This window comes from Lithobates pipiens, unplaced genomic scaffold (genome assembly GCF_037356315.1).
Source record: "Lithobates pipiens isolate NorthernLeopardFrog02 unplaced genomic scaffold, aLitPip1_a1.2 Scaffold_8, whole genome shotgun sequence".
Taxonomy (NCBI): Eukaryota; Metazoa; Chordata; class Amphibia; order Anura; family Ranidae; genus Lithobates; species Lithobates pipiens.
The window spans coordinates 193,510,870-193,538,434 of NW_027507903.1; the positions used below are offsets into that span (position 1 = coordinate 193,510,870).

Here is a 27,565-nt window from a genome sequence, read left to right on the forward strand (position 1 = left end):
TGTGTAACTTCAGCTTCCGTAACGGGACTATCTAGGAGGTCGGAGTGTTCCGTAGAGAGTTTCGGTAGAGGGATAGTATTCAGAAATTCTTCCAGGCGAGGATGAGATTCTATGGTGTCTGCTTTATACAGTGAGGTATAGAATTTCTGAAACGCCTCCTTGATCCGGCATGGATTTTGGGTTAGGTCCCCTGTTGGCATTCGTATCTTACGGAAATGAAGTGTGAGGCCTAGGGGACAGTTTCGCCGCCAATTTGGCACCAATTCTGGCTTTTTGGGAGTAAAAACTAGCATCGGACCATCAAAGCTGTTTTTCAGCCTCGGTGGTCAGGGCCAGGTTTAAAGCCACCTGGGTGGATTCTAGGGATTCCAAGGAATCGTTGGTGGGGTTTTGTTTGTGGGATTTACTGAGGGCTTGAAATGTCCGGTAGAGATTGGAAATGTCCGCTGCTCTTTCTTTTTTTAGTCTTGAGGCAATCTGGATAATTTTCCCCCTAATCACTGCCTTGTGGGCAGCCCAGAGGGTGTCCGGGGACATTGAGGCTGTATTATTAATGCGGAAGTATTCTAGGATTTTGTGTGCAAGGATTTCACATTGAGCTGGATCGCTTAAGAGATTCTCGTTTAGCCTCCACATGAAATGCTTGGGAGAGTTGTGAGAACGGAGCAAGAACAGGACAACTATAGAGTGGTCTGATAGGGTAGTATCTCTGATGACTGCTTTCTGGGCCTCAGGTATGCCTTGTGATTGAATGAAGATATGGTCTATTCTGGAGTAGAGGTGGTGAGGGGCAGAGTAATGTGTGTAGTCTTTAAATATCGGATTTAATTCCCTCCAAATGTCCACCAGGCCCTGTGCCTGAAGAGTAGAGGCTATTTTGGTACTTAGCTTTGGGGGTCTCCTTGTACTGGAGCTGCCTGATCCTGATTTGTCAAGAGAGTGATCGAAAGGTATATTTGTGTCACCTCCCATGATGATTTTCCCTTCCAGCTGAGGGCCAATGGTGGACATCATGGATGCGAAGAAGGATGCCTGACCTTTATTGGGAGTATAGTACGAGACCACTGAGTAGCGCACGCCATCAATCGTGCCCTTGACCAGAATGTATCTGTGATCCCTCACCACCTCCGAAGGTGAAAATTTTAGATGTTTAGCGAAGCAGATGGCCACTCCCTTGGTCTTATTCTGTGCATTAGACAAAAAAAACTGGGGGTACAAGCCATGCAGGAAGGGGGGTTATAAGAAGATGGGAAATGGGTTTCCTGTAATAGGAGTATATCAAGTCCTTGGGAACTGTAATGGTTGAATAGTTTGCGCCTCTTAATAGGGGAGTTCATCCCTTGGACATTATGAGAGGCAATTTTTAGTGGACCATGATTAGTGGTGTCAGAGTGCATTGATCAGAGGGAAAGCAATACGCAGCATTTTCAGGGACCTTGCCCAAATCGACAGGAGGGAACGGAAGAGCTCAAAGAGTGTAGACCACAGGCTGCGATGGATCATCTGATGGTCAATGGCCACGTCACTGGGTGTCCCACGGGAAGGGAAGAGGAGAGGGGAGAGAAGAAAAGAGGCCGACTCTGTGGAAGAACAACATAAGTCAAGTTTAACATGTTTATTAAACACATATGTAGTAACACAATGTAAAACCATGAGATCGAGCAAAGGGTATGAAAAGAGCATTTCTGAATAGGGTATAGTATTGAAAAAAAATAAATAGAAACACACAAAAGGAAAATATGCGGCTTAGGTTGTATCCAAGATCCCATACGGGGGGGGGGGGGGACAGCCGCTGTCCCTGCCCCTAGGATCTCCCGACCCTGGGAAATTCCCATGGGGGGGCCAAGTGTGGTCTCTGGGTGGGCCCAGAAAAATAAACAAGGACCCACTCCGGGACACAGGGAGGCGAAGTGCAGCCGCTCCAGCCATTCCGCCAAAAACAGAAAGGAATGGGAAGAGAGGGGCCTGAAAAAAAAGTCTCTAAGCGATAAGCTAGGATGACCAGGACAGTCCAAAAGAAAAACTAGGGCTGGAGTAGAGCAGGCCCTGACAGTGGAACCATAAGATGAGAGGAGAGTCTTAAGGTGGGCGTCCGTCTTTAGAGCGTTTTGCTTGCTGCTTTTGCCATAGTGGTTTGATGGGGCTAGAAGGAGGGGGTCTCTTGGTGGACGTCAGGTTTCTTGCATCAGGTGTCGTGGCTGGAGAATGAGATATGAGGCCTAGTTGAAGTAAAAGGCGTTCCCCCCTTCTGCGAAGTTGGAGAAGCTGTAGGGTTTGTTCTGGAAGGAGAAGTTCAGACGTAATGGAAAAGACCATCTGTAAGCGATCGATCTCTGCAACAGGACTTGTAGGAGGGGCTTGAGCGATCTCCGTTTTTTGTATCGTGTATGACGAGGGTCAGCGAATAGTTGTATCGGGTGACCCTGGATGGAGAGGTTTTCTGCTTCCCTGGCTTTGCGCATGACCTCTTCCTTGACTCCGAAAAAATGGGGTTTCACCACAATGTCCCTGGGTAGGCCATCTTGTCGCGGATGTTGGAAAGCTCTATGGGCTCGGTCTAGCTCCAGGTGGTGGTCAGGAATTACGTTTTTTATAAACGCACGAACAACTTTATCTGTGTCTTTAAATGATTCAGGGAGGCCTCGGAGCCTAAAATTGTACCTGCGAGATCTATTTTCAAGATCATCTAATTTTGCATATGCAATGTCCAGTTGTTCATGTAAATCCTGGATCCTGTCAGTGTTTTGATTAGCCACGGCTGCCATTTTGGTCAGTTTTGAATTCAATTGCCTAAATTCTGGCTCCTAAGTGGAGTAGGTCAGCCTGAATGGTGGATGTTATTTGTGATGCAGTTTGGGCAAGTCCTCTGGCTAACATTTTAGAAAAAGTGTCCATCAGAGAGGAGAGATCAGTAGGAGAGTGAGGAGTAGTATTGGGACGAATCCCTTGATGCTCAGGGGTATTGATTATGTCCTCCATGGGAGAGAGGGGGGGCCCGTCCAGTGCTCTACTCGGCAGCGACTCTGTGGATGCGGGTGACAGAAATGATGGAGCCTGGGGATTACTCACAGTCTGAGGATGTTGTCCCTCCGTTATTATGTCCCAGCTCGACGGATCCGCGATGGATTGGCCTGGATTCTGAGGTAGGCCTCGCGGGGAAATGGCGGCCGCCATCTTGGCCTGATCTGAGGCCGGAGCTCCGGGGTCGAGTTGGCGGGATAGATCCCGTCTAGCGGTGCCTCCGGGCATACAGAGGGGTTCCCCAATGCCTTATGTGGATGGCGGTGTTGGTCGGCCGTCTTCCGCTGATTATCGTTGCGGTGGGGTAAGAAGGCTGGAGCGGAGCTCTCGGGATGCGTCCGTCCATCAAGCTGCCGCGCATGCGCCACCACCTCGTAGATTTTTGTACCATCCTGCAACTTTCCTTTGATCAAATTAATATTGCCAAGGCAACCAACAAACTGATCGGAAAATGCTTCAGGATATTCTGCAGATCTTATTCAGTTGAATGTGCTTTCAGGCTTAGGCCTAATGCACACAGGATAGAGGAAAGGCATTGAAAAACCCTGCTTTAGGGAAATTTTTATCTAACATGCTTAAACATGTTCAGGTGTGTCAAGCGATTGGGGAATTATTTCATTGGACAGAATATTAATTTATTCTGGCCATTAAAAAGAATGAACGGAGGAAGCTGTCCCTGCCTGGAGAAGACAGTGATTATTGCTAGCAGCCGCAAGCGATAGACACAAGTAAATCCAGCAGGCTGGTTGTAACCAAGTTGATCGATTGATCAACTTGGTAAATTCAGCCTGCCCATACACTGTTCGAATCTCGGCCAGTTCTTGCTGAACCGGCAGAGATTTCAAACCATGTATGGCCAGCCTAAAGTTGCACTCCAACCTTGCATCTATGGGATCTGCTTCCATGAACTCAGAGTGCAGGGAGTTCCGTTGGTGACCGCAGGGTGAAGAACTGTGAATGCTTCTTGAAGGTCACCGCTATTGGAAAGCCCCATCTATATGTAATGCCAGCGCTCTGTGCAATTTCAAGCACAGGTTTCAGCAGAGCTCACCGCTGCAGGGTGGCTCTGCAAAGGTCCGGCAGGACCTGAAGGTTAACTCCATCAAAATCAATGTCTCTTACCTCCCATGCTTTCCTCAGAATGGTTTCTTTGTGCACATATTGATGAACCCGGCAAATCACATCCCTCGGATTATTTGGGTCTGCAGAATGTGACTCCAGGGCTCTGTGGATTCGGTCGAAGGCCATAGAGGCTGGGAAGTCCTCTCCCGCTATTTTCCTAAAAATAGCGGGAGTAGTTGCCCCAGGTCCTCTGTGCCCCTGGCTTCTGGTAAGCCACAGAGTCGCAGGTTGTTCCTCCTGCTGCGATCTTCTATTTCTTCCAAATGCAGCTGCTGGGTGAGTACCGCCGACATCTGTGCAGCCTGTGTCCTCAACTTGTTTCAATCTCTTCTCCAGTGCCATCACTGAGGCTTTCCCTGCACCCATTCTGTCTGTCAGGGATGTGATGTCTGAGCGAACTGCTGCTATGTCCCTGTGGTGAGAAACAGAACAAAAATCCAGAAAAACACATTTAAAAAAAAGTTATAAATTGATTTGCATTTTGAGTGAAATAAATATTTGACCTCACCACAAAACAGGACTTAGTACTTTGTGGCAAAATCCTTGTTGGCAATCAGAGGTCAGACATTTTATAGTTAGCCACCAGGTTTGCACACATCGCAGATGGGATTTCGTCCCACTCCTCTTTGCGGATCCTCTCCAAGTCATTAAGGTCTTGAGGCTGACGTTTGGTAACTCGTACCTTCAGCTCTCTCCACATATTTTCTATGGGATTAAGGTTTGTAAACAAGCAGGCCACTCCTGAACCATAATGTGCTTCTTCTTGAGCCACTCCTTTGTTGCCTTGGCCATATGTTTTGGGTGATTGTCATGCTGGAATACCCATCCACGAACCATTTTAAATGTCCTGGCTGAGGGAAGGAGGTTCTCACCCAAGATTTTGATACATGGCTCCATCCATTGTCCCCTTTCATGTGGTGAAGTTGTCCTGCACCCCCAAAGCATAATGTAGCCACCTTCTTGTTTGAGGGTGTGGATGGGGTTCTTGGGGTCATAGGCAGCATTCCTCCGCCTCCAAACACGTCAAGTTGAGTTGATGCCAAAGAGTTTGATTTTGGTCCCATCTGACCACCACACTTCCACCCAATTCTCCTCTAAATCATTAAGATGTTCATTAGCAAAACTTCAGACGGGTCTGTACATGTGCTTTCTTGAGCAGGGGGACTATGCGGGCACTGGAGGATTTCAGTCCTTCATGGCGTAGTGTGTTACCAATTGTTTTCTTGGTGACTTGGGTCCCAGCTGCCTTGAGATCATTGACCAGATTCTCCCATGTAGGTCTGGGCTGATTCCTCGCCGTTCTCATGATCATTGAAACTCCATGAGGTGATATCTTGCACGGAGCCCCCAGAGCGAGGGAGATTGACAGTCATTTTGTGTTTCTTCCATTTGCGAATAGTCGCACCAACTGTTGTCACCCTCTCACCAAGATGCTTGGCGATGATCTTGTAGGTCTACAATCTTGTCCCTGACATCCTTGGATAGCTCTTTGGCCTTGGCCATGGTGGAGAGTTTGGAATCTGATTGTTTCTGTGGACAGGTGTCTTTTTTACAGGTAACAAACTGAGATAAGGAGCACTCCCTTCAAGAGTGCTCCTAATCTCAGCTCGTCACCTGCATAGAAGACACCCAGGAGCCAGAAATCTTGCCGCTTTGATAGATCAAATGCTTCTTTCACTCATTAAAATGCAAATCAACTTATACCTTTTTTTGAAATGCGTTTTTCTGGATATTGTTTTGTTCTCTCTCACTGTTAAAATAAACCTACCATTAAAATTATAGACTAATCATTTCTTTCAGTGGGCAAACGTACAAAATCAGCAGGGGTTCAAATACTTTTTTCCCCTCACTGTACTTGGCGTTACATCATCGTTTATATTATACCAATCAGGCATTATATTTTCTTTCTTGTACATCATGGGACTCAGAGCCTTCAGTAATTAATGGGTTATAGGCCACCTTCAGGTGATGGACACGACATGGTATACCCAATCCAGGAAGTTCACTCCCTATATTTTGTTTTTAAGGTTGAACTGGATGGACTTGTGTCTTTTTTCAACCTGACTAACTATGTAACTATATATAACCCCCCTTCTTCCAGGAGCACATCAGTTTTTTTGCCAGTGCCTAAGGTGTTGGTTACCAGGGGAGATGTGCTCTGAGAACCTTCAGGAGGGATCCATGCTGGATTTATATAGCCCCCATAGACCAGATCCATCCAAAGTGCCACTGAGGCCTAAGTGGATGGTACCTGGGGCCTCATCCAAATCGCAAGGTTTTAGCATGTAACGCCTCTCCTTGTAGAACTGGACCCTGGGAACCCAGGGATTAGGTCTTGCTACATTAACTAAAGCTTTCCTGGTGGGGTGCTTTACAGGTCCAAGGGAGTTGTAACCCCGATATCTAGGGATCCGGCCCTTGAAGGTTTGCTAAACGCAGCCCGCTGTGAATGGTGAAGGTTGGATTGTCTGTTAATTCAGCAAATCCTGCGGCGGGGATAATGTAAGGGAAGAAACTTGGGTACTAAATACATCTATGTATTCTTCTATTAGGGAAAACATGTTGTCATGCCTTAATTCTCCACTAGAGGGAGTCTATGCACATACCTTAATCTGTTGTCTTCACTGTAAAGCTCAGTCAGTCTGTGTGTGGCCGCAGCAGCGTGTGCAGGGGGATTCCTCTCAGATAAAAAAAATCTGCCAAATGTTTTCTTTTCTCCCCCCTGAAGGGACCGGAGGGTTGGGGGGGACATCAGTGGTGTACCTCCTTACATTACCCCCCAACCCGCCACGGGGGGGTGCGGAGACCCCGCTGGTACTGCTAATAACTATTGTTATGGTTATCTGCTGTTACTGTTGTGTGCCTGCTGCTAAACAGATCTCTGCCTCCCCCCATGTTGGGTCTGTAGACCCACGAGCACAGGAACTTTTTTAAATGAAAAGAGGGCAGATTTTTTTGGAGGGGGCGGGGCCTAAGCGTGGTGCCGTGAACATCCACGAGGATGCACGGCAGGCAAAAACTGAAAAAAACTACAGCTGTGACAGTGTCTCCTCAGCTGACGAGGAGGAAACAAGCAGCCTGCACATAGTGACACAGGATCTGTGGGACACGTGAGGGTTGCAAGCTGGCATTCCTGATACAAGGAGGACACTTTTTTTTTTTCCCCTGCACCAGGCTGAACTTTATAGTGGCTTTATTTGTCATGACTATATTCAGCGATTAAGTACAATTGTATAGTGCCTCTGTTTTTGTGCTTAGAACTAGTTTTTGTGCTTAGGACTATGTCTACCAAAAAAGACACCTCAAAGACCAAAAAAGTACTAAAAGTTTCACCCCCAGGCGCTAGGATCTTGAGTCGCATTTCCACGCTGTTATCCTCGCCTGAATTACCAGCCATGGCAAGCCAGGGTGAACCATTGGAACAAATTGATGGTGCAACTGCTTCTCACATCTCAGCCCCTGTATACATGACTGAAGATGTCCTTTCCTCCACCCTGCAGGGTCTGGAAGGAAGATAAGCGGCTTTAATCGCATCCTCCATTCAAATGCATAGGAAGCATGCTAAATCCCCCTCCCCCACTTCAGAACCTTTGCAAGAGGAACAGTAGTGGGCTCAGGATGAGGTGTTACCCTCAGTCGATCAGGAGGAAAAAACGATGATTCTTCTGTGGAGGAAAACTAAGGTAAACTTTTTTCAGCTGATACAAACTCTTACAGAGATGGTTAGTTCCACTTTCATGTTGCCCCTAACGGAGTTTCCTGAATGCTCGGTTTCTTCCTTGGGTTCCTTAAAACCTTCTCAGCCTTTGCATAAGTTTCCTGTCCATGCATTACTAGAACAGCTTGTTTTTGCTGAATGGGATCACCCGGATAAGCATTTTCTCCCTCCTAAGATTTTCAGTTCTCTATCCCATGGAGGAGAAATTCACCAAGAGATGAAAAGTACCAGCAGTTGACACTGCGATTTCCAGTGTGAATACAAGCCTAACTTGTCCTGTAGACAGTGCACAAATGCTTAAGATCCAACAGATAAAAAGTTGAAAACCCTGTTAAAATCTACTTTTTCCTTGGCAGGTGCCGTTACTCAGCCTGCAGTCACTGCAATAGGCGTCTGTCAATCCCTAAAGGTTCAATTTAGACAGACCCTTAAAGATGTTCCTGCGCAACAAGCCCGGGAATTGGCTGAACTACCAAAAGCAATATGCTTTGCCATAGATGCCATTAAAGATTCTATTCACCAGGCATCTTGCCTTACGCTTATGCATTTACATATGTGTAGAATTCTGTGGTTAAAATATTGGTTAGCCGAAGCTCCATGTAAAACCCTTCAAACTGGGTTCCCTTTTAATGGGGAGCGACTATTTGGAGAAGATTTGGACAAATATATCCAGACAATTTCTAGAGGGAAAAGTACTCTTTTTACCAGTTATACTTTACCAAAAGTTAGTATCGCCCGCGTTAGTAACGCCCTTCAATTAAACGGGCTGTTTCCCCTGCACCAGGGGCTTCTGCCTTTAGGCAGTGGTGACGGCCTCTGCTGTCAGACTCTAGAGAAAAACCTCAGGGTCAGACCCAGGAGTAAAAAAGTCCTGGGGTTGGAAACCTGCAAAGCAGATTCCTAAAGCCTCATCAAGAGGCAACCCCCCTCACCAATGTGGGGGGGAAGACTTCTGCAATTTTCAGAAGTCTGGCAAGAGGAAATTCAGGACAGATGGGTCATCTCCACAGTAACGCTGGGGTACAAGCTGGAATTTCGTGACTTTCCATCATCTCGTTTCCTGAGATCAAGCGTTCCCAAAGATCCAGAGAAAATAAAATCTGTTTCAGGCACTAGACCGATTAATAACTCAAGGGGTGATCATACAGATCCTCACAAAAGAGCAAGGTCTGGGGTTTTATCCAAATCTTTTTATGGTACCAAAACCAAATGGAGATGTCAGACCCATTCTAGCTCTAAAAAATCTAAATCCGTTCCTGAAGATCCACTCCTTTTGCATGGAGACGATCAGGTCAGTGGTTTCTATCCTCCTAGAAGGAGAACCTCTGGCATCAATCAACATCAGAGATGCATATCTGCATGTCCCTCTATTTCCCGTTCGGCAAAAGTTTATGCGGTTCAAGTTAGAACAGCGGCATTTCCAGTCTGTTTCCCTGCCCTTCGGGCTAGCAACAGCTCCCTGGGTGTTCACAAAGGTTCTGGCCCCACCTCTAGCCAGGTTAAGGGCACAGGGCATAACCGTCTTAGCGTACCTAGACTATCTATTGCTAATAGAGCAGTCAGTGGCTCGTTTGGAGCAAAGCGTAAGCTATACAACCAGTTACCTGGAAAGTTTGGGCTGGATTCTCAACCTAGAGAAATCTTCCTTAATAGTACTTGGGTCTGATCAAAGACACAGCCCAGGAAAAGGTGTTCTTGCCTCAGGCAAAGATCAACTCCGTAAGAGCTGTTGCAGTTGGTTAGGTCAAAAGACGATCCCTCCATTCGCCTTTGCATGAGGTTACTAGGAACCATGGCGGCTTCATTGCAAATCCGTATCCTGTCTGCTTGGAACGAAATGATTCAAGCTTTAGACTTCCCAATGCGGCTGTCCCCAAGGTTGTTAGAGCCTCAATTGGTAGTTACTAACTCAGAATCTGCTGAAAGGAAAATCCTTCAGACCAGTTATCTGGAAAGTGGTAATGACAGATGCCAGCCTTTCAATCTGGGGAGCAGTACTAGAAAAGGCAACTGTCCAGGGACAGTGGTCAAGAGCTGAAAGAACCTTGCCCATCAATATCCTAGAGATTTGAGCAGTGTGTCTGGCTCTAAAGGCCTGGACTTTCAGGTTACGGGATTGTACTGGCAGGATCCAATCCGACAATGCCATAGCTGTGGCCTATATCGATCACCAAGAGTCTCTCAGCACAGAGAGAGGTGAACCATATTCTAAATTGGGCAGAAAGGAATGTTCTGTGCCTATCGGCAATCTTCAGTCCGAGATTAGAGAATTGACAGGCAGACTACTTAAGTCACCAGCAGTTATTCCCAGGGGAATGGTCTCTTCACCCCGACATATTTCGGGCTGTTTGCCAAAGATGGAGGACACCGGACGTAGATCTTCTAGCATCCAGGTTCAACATGAAGTTAGTCAACTTTGTGGCCAGAACAAGGGATCCCCTCGCATGCGGAACGGATGCATTGATGACCCCGTGGAATCAGTTCTTACTGATCTATGCATTCCCCCCTATCAGTTGCTGCCTCGACTTCTTTACAGGTTCAAGCTGGAGAGAAAGCTTCTGGTGTCACTAGCATGGCCCAGAAGGTCATGTTATGCAGAAATCGTAAAGATGGCAGTGGAGGGCCCATGGTCCCTCCCACTACGGCCAGATCTGCTCTCACAGGGATCGATATTCCATCCTACCTTACAGTTTCTAAATGGCTATTGACTTGGCTATTGAAACCCACATTCTGAAGAAACATGGGCTCTCCGGGTCAATTATCTCTACCCTGAATAATCCAAGGAAGCCAGCTTCCAGAACTATATATTCTAGAGTCTGGAGGGTTTGTTTCCTAGTGTGAATCCAAGGGTTGGCACCCTCGGAGATATATCATAGGCAGAGTTCTTGCCTTTCTACAATTAGGGGTAGAAATGAAATTGGTCTTGAGTACTATTAAAGGCCAAGTCCCGGCTTTATTGGTATTATTTCAAAGACCGCTTGCTACACATTCTTTAGTCTGAGGTTTTATGCAAGGGGTGATGCGGCTTAATCTGCCCGTCAAACCTCCCTTGAACCCTTAGATGCGAAAAGGGTGCCTCGGCAGGACTTTAAAGGGGCAGGACAAGTATTTCGTAGGCAATATCTTACTTTAAAACAAATGTTTGATTTTACTTGAAGTAAAATCAAAGGGGTAGTTGTCATATGGGCAAACAGAAGCACCAATAGTAAAAGGGATATAAATGAATGTATGTATGGATACAGAAAGCAAAATGGGATGCAAATTACAATAAACACAAAGGGCAAAATACAGGTGAATATTCCTATTCCGACGCATTTCGATTGTTTCAAACTCTTCCTCAGGGAAATGGATCAGCAAGCATATAATATCAATCTATAAAGAAAGAAATAACATAAGATGCATGGCTAATACAAAGGTTATAGTCACTGTAGCATACTAACATTGATTAAAAGCTGGTATTGTATTGACCCTGTATCAGAAGCTCAATACGTCATAAATGCATCCATAATTATACATAATTAAAAACAATGGTAGACCTCAGGAGAAACGGGAAGGGGAGGTGTGCTGCCTTGTGTCTCCTCGCATCCGACAAAGGAACCAGGAGGTGGAAAAGAGGCTGATCCTTGAAAAATTGCTCCAGCCCTGGATGGGGGGGCTCACAGCCTTGAGTGAAGAAATGTGGGTTCACCCAACAAAGGGCGTCAGAGGTCCCTCACAGAACCCGCAGGGGGTAATCTATAAAGGGTACGTGAGATGTAAGTAAGAATGAGTGAAATTAAATGAATTTAGGTAATTAACGTGTGTGTATATGTATGCGTGTATATGTATGTATGTGTATGTGTGTATACATATATATGTGTGTGTGTATATATATATGTGTATATATGTGTATATATGTGTGTATATATATATATATATATATATATATATATATATATATATATATAAAATTATATACTGGGTATGCCCAAAAAGGTCAGTATAAATTAAAATGATTGGCCGGGTGTGGTTTCTCAGTAAGCAATAAAGGTAGTAATGAAGAAGTATGATTACCTGGGGAGCCACTGAAACTTTGTAGAATTGTATTGCGGAGAGAAAGGCTGGCAGTAGTAAATGACGGACACAGCGCTCAGGTCGGAGCACGTCTGGTGTTTCACACAGGCAGTGGGTCTGGAAATAGTTGGTGTAATTAGTGAAAGGGAGAAAGGGAACAAAAAAAAAAGGGTGGGGGAAAAGGAAAGAGAGAGGGAACTGGGATACCAATACAATTGGGGTATGGTGGGGAGAGTGAGGACATCAGGCCAGTATGGTGAGGATAAGTGAAGGACCAGAGGCTTACCTTGATTAGAGTGGCAGGGTGTGTCGGTGTGGCCTGAAGTCTCGGCCAGACTTAGAGGGTGGAAAGCCAGCCTTTTAAAGGGAGGAGGGTGGGAGTCGCTAGGAGGTAGGGAGGGATAGTGACGCCCGAGTCGGCGGCGTGGGAGCCCGCCCCCTCTGCACGTAGTGTGCGGTGGATGGAGGGGGGGCATGTCCTGATGCCGATGGAGGGGAGGGGGGACTCCATTTTGGCGAAGGGATTGGCCACCCTGAAACAGCCCCCACAGGAAGCCGCCGCAAAAAAGCTCTTGCGGTCGGCTTCCATATGGGGAGGTCACTTCAGGGTGCATATGCCCAGTGTCGTGATGTCAGGGACAGCTGCCAACGGGGACCCGCACCCGTGTCACCGGCTCGCAGCTGTGAGGAGGGAGGGGACAGACATATGTCCCCGCCTCTCCCCACGTGGAAGGGCCGCCAGCGCTGGAAAGCACAGTGGCGGCCCTTTGTGCGCTGAGTGGGGGAGCATGCACTCGAGGGAGGAGCCGAGGGGCGGGAGCATGGATCAGTGCATACCGTGGTTGCCCGAAGGGTGGTATGGAGGTGGTCTGCAAAAAGTAGACCCCGCAAGGCAGCAACAAAAAACATGTCAGGGAGAAAAGAAAGAACAGTGTTAATAATAAACACAAACAAAACTAAAGCAAAGAAACAAAAAACAAGCAAACGACCATACACGTAGGGATTTGATTGAGCCAATTAAATATCATATTAATTTTATTTTATTTTTTTAAAGTGATATTTGCTAGAATATGTGAAGTTATTTTTTGGGGGGTTCCTTACATGGGAGGTTCCCATTCAGAGCCCCCAGACTTGAAACCTTCCAAGAATGATTTAAAGGAAATAGCCCCATTGAGTCCGGGTGGCTTGGTAGCATTTCAATTAAAAATCAATTTTTGTTCGAGTTGGAGCAATCTTTATTTTGTTTAAAACTCCCCCTCGGTTGCCCTGATGTACCCGGTCAAGTATTATGAACGAAAATTTGGGGCAAATGCCTTCGTGTATTAGGGTAACATGTCTGCCAAGGGGTAAATTAGGATTGCACGTCTTCATCAATAGAATGTTTGTATGCCCTTCTCCAGAATTCCTGGATAGTTTTGCCTATATAAAAGCTGTTACATTCACATGCAAGCATGTATACAACACCGCTAGTGGAACAATTTGCATAGTGCTTAGGTGTGAAGGTGTCACCAGTGGGTAATATATTACGTTCAGTGTTGAGGTATCTGCGATAATTGCAGCCTCCACATTTGAAAGTGTTTTTGTATTTGCAAGGGTCAGTTTTACTGCCCTTGTATTCACTGCATACTAGGCGGTCATGTAGAGAGCGTGCTCTTCTGAATGTGATGACGGGCATGGCTGGCATGAAAGGACCAATAAGAGGGTCCATCGTCAACATGTGCCAGTATTTTTGGACTGTTTGTTTGACCGTGTGATGTTGGTTCGAGAATGTGGTGATGATTGAAATCGGATGCGGTTGTTTTTTCTTAGTGGAAGGATTATATAGAATGTCCGTTCGGGTTCTGCTGCATACTCTTTTATATGCTTTTTTTAAGGCATTTGTGTGAGTACCCCTGTGCTAATAACCGTGTTCTCAAAAGATCAGCTTCCTTTTTAAAAGTTGAATCATCCGTACAGTTTCGTCTAGTGTGTAGATATTGACTATACGGGATGGATTGGATCAGGGAGGTGGGGTGGAAGCTGCTTGCGTGAAGAATGGAGTTGCTAGCAATGGGTTTCCTATATAGTCCAGTAGTGAGTGTTCCTTTTAAGTCTTTGGTAATTGAGACGTCAAGGAAGGTGATACTGTCCCAATTCATATTAAAAGAAAGGTTAAAATTATTGGAGTTGATCTGCTCCAAAATTTCTGGTAGTAGATCAGTTGGGCCAGTCCAAACCAGGAAGATGTCATCGATGTAGCGAAACCACATCAATGCGTTCTCCATGTATGGGGCTAGTGAGGATGACTGTTGTAGCATTTGCTCCCACTCAACCAGGTACAGGTTGGCATAGGAGGGGGCAAAGGAGGTCCCCATAGCCACCCCCTGCACCTGGAGGTAGTGGGAGCCGTTAAAGGTGAAGAAATTGTATCCTTGGGACTTGAACTTAGTTTTGTCTGTGTTACAAAAACAGCCATTTTAACAAGGAAGTAGTTTTTTTTTATTTTTATTTTTTATTTTTTTGCTATATCCTCAGCAAGGAAGGTTTTCGGAATTGGCTGCTCTTTCTTGTAAAGAACTATATTTTATTTTTCATGAGGACAGAGTGGTGTTACGCCCTCATGCAGACTTTTTGCCAAAAGTGGATTCAGGTTTTCACCTGAACCAAGATATTGTCCTGCCATCGTCTTTTCCAAAACCATGTTCCAGGGAAGAAAAGTCACTACATTGTTTTGATGTGGTGAGAGCAGTGAAAATCTATTTAAAGGCAACTGCTCAGATTCGTAAGACTGATGTCTTATTTATTCTGCCAGAGGGTCCTAAGAAAGGACAGGCAGCGTTGAAATCCACTGTCGCTAAGTGGATTCAGCAAGTTATAATTCAAACTTAAGGGTCAAGATTCCCCTTTTCAAGTTAAGGTGCACTCTACCAGGGTGGTTAGTGCTTCTTGGGCAGTATTTCATCAGACCTCATGGCTCAGATCTCTAAGTCCACAACTTGGTCTTCAGTGCATACATCCACATAAATTCATTTTTACATTCGCTGGATGTAAGGAGGTTTGAGAATATTGCCTTCGGTGCAGTGTGCTGCAGGCAGCCGTATAGGTCCTCAAGTCTGGGGTTACCCTCCGGGTTGTGTCTCCCTCTCCTCAAGTAGCATTGCTATGGGATGTCCCATTAAGTAATTACTTAAGGCTCTGTGTCCCATGATGTACATTAAAGAAAATAGGATTTTTCTAACAGCTTACCTGTAAAATCATCATGGGACACAGAGGACCCTCCCCTCTTTTTGGGATTTAAGTATATTGCTTTGCTACAAAAACTGATGTGCTCCTGGAAGGAGGAGGGGTTATATAGGGAGTGAACTTCCTGGATTGTGTATACCAGTGTCCATCACCTGAAGGTGGTCTGTAACCCATTAAGTAATTACTTAGGGCTCTGTGTCCCTTGATGTACTCCAAGTAAAGTATTTTACAGGTAAGCTTTTTTGTTCATTGGAATTCAAAAAAGTGTTTGGGGTTCTAAGTAATTTTCTTGCAAAAAATAGATTTTTACAAGAAACAAAAAGTGCCAGAAAAGGCCTGGTCGTAATGTGGGTATGTATATACAAGCAATACGCATTCCCTTTTAATATCTTAGTGTTTTTCCCAATTGTACTGTCTTCAAATTAACATGTCAAACCATATTCAGTAGTTGCATCTGAAAATGTTATCCACATTCTGTTCCTGTTCTTCAGGTCCTTTGTTTAACAAAATATCGAAAGAAGATGTCAACTTTGCTTTGGCTTGAGGATATCCACAATGAGAGAGAAATGAAAGAGTTGAGCCTGAGTGGTGTCTGTCTGCAGAAACGTGGTGGTTATCTAGTGCTCGAAGTGCCTGGCATCATTGAGGGAAGACCATCTCTATACCCTGGTAAGCACTTAATGGCTCGCATTTACTGGACCGGTTTGCTTTCAGCAGAATGATGTAGTGATATGAAAATCCATTTAATTTTGACAAATTTGCTTCTGTAGGAATTCTTCTTTAAAGTGGTTCTGCACCTTTAAAAAAAAATATTAAAAGCCAGCAGCTACAAATATTGCAGCTGCTGACTTTTAATTGACACTTACCTGTCCCAGAGTCCAGCGATGTCGGCAATCGTTCCTCTCTCTGCTGCCCCCGCCGCCATCCTCTGTCAGGGAATCGGGAAGCCCGGTTCCCTACTGCGCATGCGCGAGTCGCGCTGCGCATCTCTGCTGGTCCCCGCTGTGTCCTGGGAACTGTGTGTTTCCCAGAACACAACGGGGGGGGGGGGCGTCATCTGAGGCGGTCTTGTCCCGGAAGTGGGTGCAGATACCTGGATTATCCAGGTAACTGAACCCCCTCCCCCCTGAAAGGTGCCGATTGTGGCACCGGAGGTGAGGAGGGATCAGATGAGCGGAACTTCCACTTCAGGGTGGAGGACCGCTTTTAATATGTTTACATATCTCTTGTAGATGCTGTTTTATTCATATGAAGTTTATTCTAGAATGCCTTTTTTTAATGCATTCTTTATCGTATAAAGCTGGCATCACTAAATGGTGGACCGTGGTCCAGATCCAGACCGAGTCACTGTCTAAACCGATGTGCTCCCACCATTTAGGAGCCTGTTCTCTTCCAGGCATCACTGCTGTCATCAGTACAGAGCTGGCCGCTGAATGTAGGACAGTTCTGAATTCGGGGGGGGGGGGGACTTCCAGAGTTAACAAGCAGGTGATTGCTAGAATGCAGGGCAGTCCAAGCAACCAATCACCAGACCTGCTGTGCCTTCTGCCTTCTATCGGTCTCTGTAAGGAATTATAATGTGGGGGGGGGGGCTGGGGACTGCAATGTGGAAGGGTGAGGATGGTAATGTGGAGGGATGAGGACTGCTGTGGGGAAGGGTGAGAATGGTAGTGGGGGGGGAGAGTGGTTGAGGATTGTAATGGGGGGGGGAGGGGGTTGAGACCTGCAGTTTGGGGAGATGAAAGCAATGTGGGGGGCTACAAACTGTAATGCAGAGGGGTTGAAGAAACTAATGTGGTGGGGGGGGGGCAGTAATGTCAGGGGATGATGTAAAAAGGGGCAGAGTACACTGCAGTGAAGGGGGGCAGATGACATTACTGTTGGGGAGGTGGGATGGTGATGTCAAGGGAGTGTGAGAACACTGCTGAAAGTGGTGATGGGGGAGCTGAGGGCACTGCTGTAAGGGGAGGGGGTGTGTATCTTGATGTGAAGGGGAGGGAATTGTCGTGTAAAGAAGTCCCCAGCCCTTTATTTTAAAAATTGCTCTGCACCAAGTAACATGCTGCTGCAGCAACTTACAGTTTGGTACATGCAAACTTGCGCCACAGGTGCTTTTGTGTGGGGGTGCCATTAAGAATAGTGATGGCTGAACGGTTCGCCCGGCGGTCGTTTCGCAGCGAATTTCGGCTGTTCGCGGTCCGCCCGATCGGCGGACTATTGGCGCCGTTCGCCCGGCGGACTTCCGTGTTTACTGTGTAAAAGAACTTTGACCTATGATGACACATCCATCATGGGGTACAGGACAGCCAATTGAGACATTACAGCACATGGACACTTGGACATTGCCCCTAACTTATAAATAGACCCGATCCGGCGGCCATTTTACATTCTTTCTTCTGTCACTATAGGGAGAGGTTGCTGTGTGGAGCAGGGAGAGATTGCAGTGACCCAAATCGCTAGCTATTTGGTACACAAAAGTTCTTTTCAGGACTGGTATAGGTGTTAGGTGTAGTTCAGGATATAGGTTTGCTGTGCTACTGATTGTTGCAGCAGCCTGAGTGTCTTTTGTTAGTTTAGAGAAAGGGACAGGACAGTGTGTGCTGCAGGGACAGTCAGTTTAGTCATTAGCTGTTACTATCAGGTCCACAAAAGTGCTATTCCAGTTATTGTTCCAGTAGCCTCTGTTTTGTCAGTTTATATAGGGACAGGCAGGAAGCAGTGTGTGAGGCAGTGAGGGTCAGTTTAATCAGTAGCTGTTACTATATTGGGTCCACAAAGGTTATTTTCAGGACTGGTATCAGTGGTATGGTAATAGGCTTGTACACGTATAATATTCTTTCTTCCAAATATAGAAAGAATATTATACTTGACTGCTGCCCTTCTGCTGCAGTCTGCTAATCAGTCACACACAACCTACTTGTTCCACAAAGGTCCTTATAAGGACTGGTAATAACCTGGTGTAGGGTGCTATAGTACATAGGGTTGAGTGAGGTACAGTCTGCTATTCTATAAGGACTGGTATAGGTCCACAATACATAGGGTTGAGGTGCACTACTGCTGACCGCTGCGCTATACTGCAGCAGTCCTTCATCGGTATAGGGACTGAGAGTTTTGTCACAGGGTCATTTAAAAAATGACAGGCAGAGGAAGAGGCAGGCCCTTCCGCAGGGGTGGTAGGGGTAGGGCAGGAGCAACAGGCTTGAGCCAAAGTGGGAAGTTGCAGAAGGTGCGTTCAATTACTTTAAAGGACGCACCAGACTTGGTTGAGTGGCTCACTCAGCCTTACTCTTCTGCACCCTCCTCATCCTCTCGATCTGCACCCTCCTCATCCTCTCGATCTGCACCCTCCTCATCCTCTCGATCTGCACCCTCTTCTTCACTCTCTGCTATGTGCACCCCCAAAGACACTACCACCAACAACACCACCACCACATACCTTCCGCTTGAGTCAGAGGAATTATTTTCCGATCCATATCAAGACATTTCTGATGCGCAGCCACTCTTGGTATTGGATCAGGAAAAGGAGGTAGCAACAACCGCTACTCAGCAGTCTGACGACAGTACCCAGATCAGCCCAAGGCGGAGGTTGGTCCCCGGTGTTGCTGCCTACTCAGAGATCTCTACTTATAGCGGTGGGGAAGGTGACGCCGATGATGACGTGTCTAGTGATGTCACGTGGGTGCCCACAAGAGAGGAAGAGGAGGGGAGTTCAGAGGGAGATATGGACCAGCAGATAGGGAGGAGAAGCAGGAATAACTTACATTGCACAGGAGGGACAAAGCAGACTGCAAATGTATCAGGAGCGAGTCATCGACCATGTACGGTCACATCTGGTGCTCCCAGGACACCGGCACATGGCTCCGCAGTGTTTTTTTTTTTTAACGTGTCCGCTGCTGACAATAGCGTTGCCATCTGCAATCTTTGCAGTCAACGCATTAGTCGCGGTAAGCCCAACACTCACCTAGGGACGACCGCCTTAAGAAGGCACATGAGCAGCCATTACCGAGCCCAGTGGGAGCAACGGAACACACAAAGCCACACTCCAGGCTCTCACCATCCAGTCTCGTCTTCTACTTCTCCTTCTCCTCTCTCCTTCCTCACAATTGTCCTCCACTCCACCTTCCATCACGCCAAGCTCACGTTTTTCTGCAAAAAGGCAGGCTTCCGTGGGCCTAATGTTCGAGCGTAAAAAAATGATGACACCGGATAACCCTCTTGCCCAACGGTTGACGGCTGGCTTGTCAGAACTCATAGCCCGCCAACTACTGCCATATAAACTGGTGGACTTGGAGGCCTTTCGCAAATTTGTGGCCATTGGAACACCACAATGGAAGGTCCCAGGAAGGAAGTATTTCTCAGAGAAGGGCATCCCAGAGCTATATGGCCATGTTCAGCGGCAAGTGAATGTATCTCTGGCACACAGTGTCGGTTTCAAGATGCATCTGACCACAGACACGTGGTCTAGCAAACACGGGCAGGGAAGGTATATAATTTTTACTGCCCACTGGGTGAACCTTCTGACGGCCGTCAAGCATGTAACCCGTGGCACCCGTGTAGATTTGGTTTTACCGCCACGGATTGCATGCAGGCCTGACTCTTCTTCTCCTCCTCCTCCTACTTCATCCTCCTCCCTCTCCTCCTCGGCTGACTCCTCCTTTTCCGCTGCTAGCATCTCTTCCGCTGCACCGCCCAAGCTCCCCAGAACCTATTCGACATGCCAGGTGAGACATTGCCATGCCGTGCTGCGTCTGTTGTGCCTGGAAGCCAAGAGCCACACTGGCCCGGCACTCCTTTCAGCTTTGCGTTCACAGGCAGACTAGTGGCATACACCGCTCAATTTGACAGTTGGTAAATAACAGCTTTTGGAATAAAGGTTATACATAAATAAAAGATCATTTTAAGAACCCATGCCTGTGCTAAATGGTTTGACTCATCCCTGTCACTGGAAAAGAGATTTGTGGAAGGCTTACTGGCCAGATCACCAGATGAAAGTAGAAGTAAGGCTGCTTTCACACTGGGCCGGAGGGCTTTCACACTGGAGCGATGCGCTGGCAGGACGGTGAAAAAAGTCCTGCCAGCCGCATCTTTGCAGCGGTGAAGGAGCGGTGATTTCACCGCTCCTATACCGCTCCTACCCATTGAAATCAATGGGACACCGCGGCAATACCGCCGCTGCAGCGGCGCTTTGCGGGCGGGTTTAACCCCTTTTCGGCCGCTAGTGGGGGTTAAAACCACCCCACTAGCGCCCGCACACCGCCGCTAAAACGACGGTAAAGCGCCGCTAAAAATAGCGGCACTTTACCGCCGACGCCGCTCCCGCTGCAGTGTGAAAGCAGCCTAAGAGAAAACCTAAAACAAAAAAAAAGGCCAAATGCAGCCATCACATCTAAGAATTGGAGAGCTGCAATAGACTAAATGTTTCCTTTGGGTTTAAGGCCGGGTTCACATATGTATGGCTTTGGGTTCGTGCCTGGGGTCCGTTGCCTGTCTGTTCACCAGTTTAGGTGCGATTCAGGTCTGAATTTTTGCCTGAATTCGCACCTGAACCATACCCAAAGACGCACAGGACCCTTCTGCAATCCAGACCGCGGCTGCCCCGACATGTGTGAATTGGCTCCATTGAGAGCTGGTCACACTCACCTTTTATGCGATCAGATACGGGGTACCCCGCATCCAATTCGCATATATGTGAACCACCTCATACTGCTTTAAGCATTCATTAGATGTTGAAGGAAAAAAACACCCAACAGATTCTTACATCACATAAGGGCTTGGAGTAGATTTTAATTCTATTCTGTGGAATGCCAGAAGAGACATGTAAGCACACTGCACCCTGAAGTGGGCAGAAACAAAGCTGTGTGGCAGAGACCTCCCTAGTGAGGAAATGCTGCCCAGTTTTCAAGAGATTTAAGTGGTAACTCCAGCCACCAGGTTCCAAATATAACAGAAATCTCACTTTTGGAAGGACTGACCCATTCCCCCAAAGCAACCAATCATATTTCAGTTCACTGCGCTCAAGTTAATGAAAGAAGAATTCTAAACTTTTGCTATGGCTAAAAGCCCATTGCATGTTGTGTTTGTCCTACTGAATAATTTTATTTCCTTCCTTTCCTTTTTTTTTCTCTTCTTTCCTCCACAGGTGACAAAGTTTTGTTAAAACACCAATTATACACTGCTACTGTGGTTGAATACGCAAGTTCAGTGGTTGAAGTAAGTGTCCTTTTAAATTTCACATGTATCTATATTTCATTCATTAGCAGTAAAAGTGTACTTTATGTGTGTGGTTCAAAGGGCAAAAGTTTTTTCTCTTTGGTTTACTGACTGACACAGCTCCATTAATCTTGACCATAGGGTTGTTACGCCACCTTCAGGAGAGGACTAGGCATGTTATGCATGTGAAAAAACAGAACTTTACAGTTCCGCCCAGGGGACAATCCCTCCAGTAATAACCCCTCAGTATGCCTCCTGTAGCCCAGCTTTTTTCTGCCTAGTGAAGGAGCTGGACCTAGGATCCCTGCGGGACTATCGATCCTGGGATTCTTTTTGCTGAAGTTTGCCCTTTGCGCAAGGTTTTGAGATCCTGTGATCTGCTATCAACAGCCGGCTGGGTGACAGGCTCGATAATCTAGATCCTTGTAGTCTCCCCAGCCTGGCCATCGTGCGTGTGCCGACCCTAGCTATGCGCTGGTTGGCCATGACATGCCCCTCAGGCTCCAGGGGTGGCCGGTGAGCGCAATGCTCTGGGGCAAACATATGACCGGACTACCGTCTCAGTGTGCTGTGGCCAGCAGCCACCCCTTATTGCCCTTATTGATCGGAGAGTGGGTCTTTGATGGGATGTGTACAGCTCTCCCTGCCTCGGCGGGATTGAGCAGCTGGGCATTCCCTGGGAGGTCAATTCCAGGGTCCCTCTCCTCCCTCTCTTCTCTCCCTGTCCCTATCTCTCCCCCCCCCCCCCCCCCCCCGGGACCCCTGGGGGGGCTGCGCTAGGTGGCTGTGTCCCTGGATGTCTGTGGTCTCCCCGCTGGAGGTCTGCATGTGCTGATTGCCATAGCGCTGTTCTGTTTTTCTGTAGCTCAGCGGCCATTTTCTCTGTGATTATGTCCTTTATACAGGGTGGCCGGCGGCCATTTTGTTGTAGCCCAGCACGGTTTTTATGCTCAGCGCTGGTCCCTGCTGCTCAGAACAGCGTGGTTTTTCACTCGGGACACTTGGGAGCTGACAAAGGATGCGGGCACATGTATCTGAACGGCACAGAACTCGGTCAGGGTGGTGAGTCCTGCGGTGGGGGCCCTCAGTCTGCAGTAGCTGGGAGGGTGGGACTCTGCACCTGTCCTAAGTCCCCAAGGATGGCAGACAGGATGGGTCAGCATGGCTTCAGAAACTGGTGTTTCTTCCCCAGAACTCCCTGCAATTGCAACCGGCTTGTCTGCAAACAGTGCAGTGCCTTTGGACGCTTTGTCAGCCGTCCTTGAAATGTTTGTTGCCAGGGTGGCAGTGTGCGTGCGCAAAGGTGGTAAAAAGCCACCAAACGTGGCTCTCCTGGCCTCCAGTCTCAATCGGAAGGTGCCGAGATTAGTATCCAGGATAAGAGATCCTTGGACTGACACGTCAGACGTGCTGGTGGCTCCATGGGGTCAGTACCGACTGATCTATGCCTTTCCTCCGCTAGAACTGTTACCACGTCTGCTCTGCAGAGTGGAGGCCGAGGGGATTCCAGTAATACTAAAAAAGGGTATATAATACAGCGCTGTCCCAAATAATCATAAATTACTAGATAAAAAATTAAATACGTGAAAAAATTCCTGTGAAAACATACAAAGCTGCATCTAAAATGTGAGATACCCACAATTATACAAACAAGCTGCTCTATAAAGTTCAACCTATACAGATTATATATAAGTGCAAAGAAAATTAACCCATTAATAACACATATACATCATCATGTGAGGTACAGATCATGCAAAATTAATTATAAAGTGAATTGGTTTCACCCCTTAAATTGCATAAAACACTTAGTGCCAATAATAGTCCATCTTCATAAGTTTTTATAATCCTTTGTGATCTCCACCGTGATAAGACACACTTCACCTGCGAAAAGAGTGTCCCCAAAAAGAGAAAAGAGGGGTTCTTCCACCACCAAAATAACTGCCTCTTACCAGCTCCCTTGATCCCATACAAGAGATCAAAAATCTCCAAATGGCTTCCCAAGTTGTTTGCCACTCAATCACGGTTTAGACTGCATGGAGGATATAGACCGCATGAAGGATGTATCCTTCAAGGCGCTCCACTCAAATGCCAATATACTCATATGTTTACACCGCTTAATCTTTGACAGAAAAGAATCAGGCTGCAGACCACTGACTTGGAGTCCCAGGTGAGACTAAATTTGAAAGGGAGATGCAAAAAACCTCAGGATGAGTGATGCCGGTGAGTGCAATGATCTCTTTTTGGGGACATCCTTTTCGCTGGTGAAGTGTGTCTTATCATGGTGGAGATCACAAAGGATTATAAAAACTGTTATGAAGATGGACTATTGTTGGCACTAAGTGTTTTATGCAATTTAAGGGGTGAAACCAATTCACTTTATAATTAATTTTGCATGATCGGTACCTCACATGATGTATATGTGTTATTAATGGGTTAATTTTCTTTGCACTTATATATAATCTGTATAAGTTGAACTTTATAGCGCAGCTTGTTTGGAAAAGTTTGGATTCCAGTAATACTGATTGCCCCAGATTGGCCTCAGCGCCACTAGTACGCTGACCTAGTACACCTGGTTGCGGACACTCCCTGGCTACTACCGTTACGAGAGGAACTTCTGTGTCGAGGGCCGATTCTCCATCCTGCGTTACCATCGCTGGTTTTAACGGCATGGCTGTCGGTGATTTCAACTATGTTGAGTGCATGGAAATCTTCTTCCCAGAAGATATACCATCTTACCTGGAAGGCCTACATCTCCCATGTGTGAGGAGAAAGGGTGGCGTCCACGCACCTATTCCGCTTTCAGGGTCCTGCTGTTTTTACAGTGAGGAGTAGACCAGAAATTGGCTTTAAGAACCATTAAGGGACAAATATCAGCTTTGGCTGTTTTTTTCCAACGACCCCTGGCGTCTCGCTCTCTAGTGAGCACTTTTATTCAAGGGGTTTAGCATGTAGTTCCTTTGGTGCGTCCACCGTTACACCTGTGGGATCTGAACCTGATGCTATCGGCGCTTCAGAAACCGCCATTTGAGAACATCAGGGAAATTCCCTTATTGACTCTCTCAGAAGGTGGTCTTCCTAGTGGCCATGACTTCGGCTAGGAGGGTTTCGGAACTGGCAGCCTTGTCCTGCAGGTCGCCCTATCTGGTTATCCATAAGGATCAGGTGGTGTTGCGCCCGCAACTTTCTTTTCTGCCAAAGGTGGCTTCGGCGTTCCACATCAATGAAGACATTGCGTTGCCATCTCTGTGTCCTAAACTGACACATCCTAAGGAGGTGGCCCTTCATTCCCTGGACGTGGTCCGAGCTCTAGGGGTGCATTTGTCTGCCACGGCTCTCTTTCGGAATCAGACTCTCTGTTCAGTTCGGTAGCTGGTCCGAAGAAAGGTACGGCCGTCTCGTCGGCCACCATTTCCAGGTGGATCAGACAGATTGTGGTACAGGCCTATACCTTGAAGGGGCAGTTGCCCCCCTTTCTTGTCATGGCCCATTCCACCAGGCCAATTGGAACCTCTTGGGCTTTCTGACATAAAGCGTAAGTAGCTCAAGTTTGTAAGGCGGCGACTTGGTCGTCCGTTCACACTTTTACCAAATTCAACGAAGTGGATGTAAGCACATTGTCTGCCTGCTTTGGCCACAAAGTTTTTTTGCAGGCGGCCGTGTAATGTTGCAATTCTGCACTCTTTACTCTGTTTTTTTTTTTTTTTTTTTTTAATACAGTTACTTTTGAGTATAATGCACTGTTGACCACAAGTTCTGATGCGGCTAGATAAGGTGGTGACTCCCCTGTCAGGGAGCAGTTGTGGGTGAAGTTTTAATGCTGTTCCCACCCCTTGTTTTGACACTGCTTGGGGACGTCCCTATGGTCAAGATTAATGGAGCTGTGCCAGTCAGTGAATGAAAGAGAAAATAGGATTTTTGTAGTCACCGTAAAATCCTTTTCTTTGACGTTCACTGACTGACACGGCACCCTCCCATCCTATTGGTTTACGTTATACTGCTTGTTGACGTACTGAGCTGCAGGAGGCAGGCTGAGGGGTTATTACTGGAGGGACCGCCCCCTGGGCGGAACTGTAAAGTTCTGTTGTTTTTTTACATGTATAACACGTTCTGCCTAGTCCTCTCCTGAAGGTGGCGTAACAACCCTATGGTCAAGATTAAGGGAGCTGTGTCAGTCAGTGAACTTGAGAGAAGGATTTTACGGGGAGTACAAAAATCCTATTTTTTTTATTTGAATACATTCTGTGCATTATAGTAAAACCCCACCCCACCCCTCCACCCTCCCAAATTATACTTGCCTGAACCTGATCTCGATTCAGCAATGTGCGTGAGCTCAGAGGCTCTGTCTGCTCTCTCCTTACTCATTGGCTTAGCTGCTGTAAATCATAGCCCGTGCCGAGGGGGTGGAGTCCCAGTGTCTGTGTTAAGACGCAGACAGTGAGTCTCGGTGAGTAGGGAGAAGCCGGGAGCACCTGCAGGGAACCTGAGAAAAGGAGGATAGGGGCTGCTCTATGCAAAGCTATTGCACAGAGCGTGCAAGTATGACATGTTTTGGTTGTTTTTTTAATTTTTTTTTTTTTTTTTTATGTTTAGAATCACTTTATAACAAGAAGGTAATTTTGGTAGTTTTACTTAAGCAGCTGGGTATGGTTTTGTAAATGACAAATCTTGCCCATCTGCAAATATTGTACTGAATTAGCAAGTTAATAGAACTGTAACAGATATGTAGTGTGTATAGCTATATATGTGGTGCTCCTGTAAGCAACAATACAATGCAAAGGTTTGGCCTTAAGCTGAAATTAAGCCTGGGTCCATCTCCATGCTATGCCCAATGGACAGCCATTACACACAAGCCATTTGTATCCATCAGTGAAATCCCCCCTCCACTGTCCCTCATGGTCTGTAGGGACCGGAACCTAGTTGTCAGCCAGTCAGTCCTATAACATTGTTCAGTCTGAGCTTTTAAACTAACAATATTGGCACATTTAAGCAAAGTCTACTCATGCCGCTGGCTCTTTGGTGGTGTTGTCCTAATAAGTAAAATGGAAATGGTCAGGAATGCTTTATGATTTGCATGGGAACATGTTGCATATTCCATTTAGTCTCTTGTTAGAAGTAGGTATGCGTTAAACTGATGAAACAATACATACCACAGATTGTGATGTTGATCATATGAATGTCTTGCAATAGCCACTTATAGCATAGTGAAGCAGTTTTATGTATATTTTGTGACAAATTCTTCCTTGTTTTAAAATCCTGTTTGCATGTTGGTAATGTTTTGTAAGAGACACTCTTGTGTAATTGCTTGTTGAAAAGCTACTTATGATATGTGCTGCACGGCTGCTTATTTTGGGCATGCTGAGAAAATATCCATTTGCTTCTAAGTGAATAAGAAATTAACAGCTCTTTTTACGCACAATATACATACAATTATAAAGTAGTACAGCAAGTGTTTATTTACTTTTTGTTTTTCTGTTTTTTAGATACATGATGAGGAAGTCACATTAAGAGTGAACTCAAACTTGGAGCAGTCCTATAATTATGAGCCAATGGACGTGGAATTCACATATAACAGGCATGCTTTTATGCTTATTGTAAAGACCGCATTCACAGTTACCCATTTTTGTTTAGAACTGTGTGGTTACTTTGCTATAGAATGTTTAAGTGAGCATTTTATGTTAAGTAATGAAATACACAGTAGGCACAAACAGGTAAAACCTCTTATGCCTAGTTGCTGTCCATTACAAAGCGTTAGCAGTCTATTAAAGCTAAAGTTTAATCTGAGTATATTTTGCCTTCCCCAGTTCCTTCCTAATCAGCATGTCAATGAGAATTTTAAATAAAACCTTTCAATTTTAATTAGATCCATTGATTCATATTGAGTCATCAAATGCATCACTGGGTCTAAACTGCATTGACATATTATGGCTGGTAGGAGGGTCTGCAGAGGGCTGTACACATCTTCCTGAAGCCCTTAGTCCTGATGCGAGCAGTGGGCTGGCTCTTGGGAGTGGTTGTGCAAATATCAAAATGCCTTGATGGGTGGATGTCATTCTGGAGGAATGGACATTACCATGTAGGCTTTATTTGTATGAAGACTGCCCACATGTGAGGTTAAGCCTCCATCATTGAAAGAACTGAAATCCAGTGAACGGAAGTGGTGGGCCAGGGACAGTAATAAAAAGCTAGATGATGCTGGATGTCCTCCAGCCAGGAAACAAG

The 27,565-nt window shown here is 46.3% G+C and overlaps 1 protein-coding gene across 1 annotated transcript in view; it reads left to right on the plus strand.

Moving 5' to 3' along the window:
- MOV10L1 (Mov10 like RNA helicase 1) overlaps positions 1–27,565 on the plus strand; it is a 301,052-nt gene that overhangs the window by 168,335 nt on the left and 105,152 nt on the right. Inside the window, exons 10-12 of the mRNA XM_077473981.1 lie at positions 15,628–15,805; positions 21,276–21,346; positions 26,827–26,918. Of these exons, the coding sequence (XP_077330107.1) occupies positions 15,628–15,805; positions 21,276–21,346; positions 26,827–26,918 (341 nt within the window). The remainder of the gene's footprint in view (positions 1–15,627; positions 15,806–21,275; positions 21,347–26,826; positions 26,919–27,565) is intronic.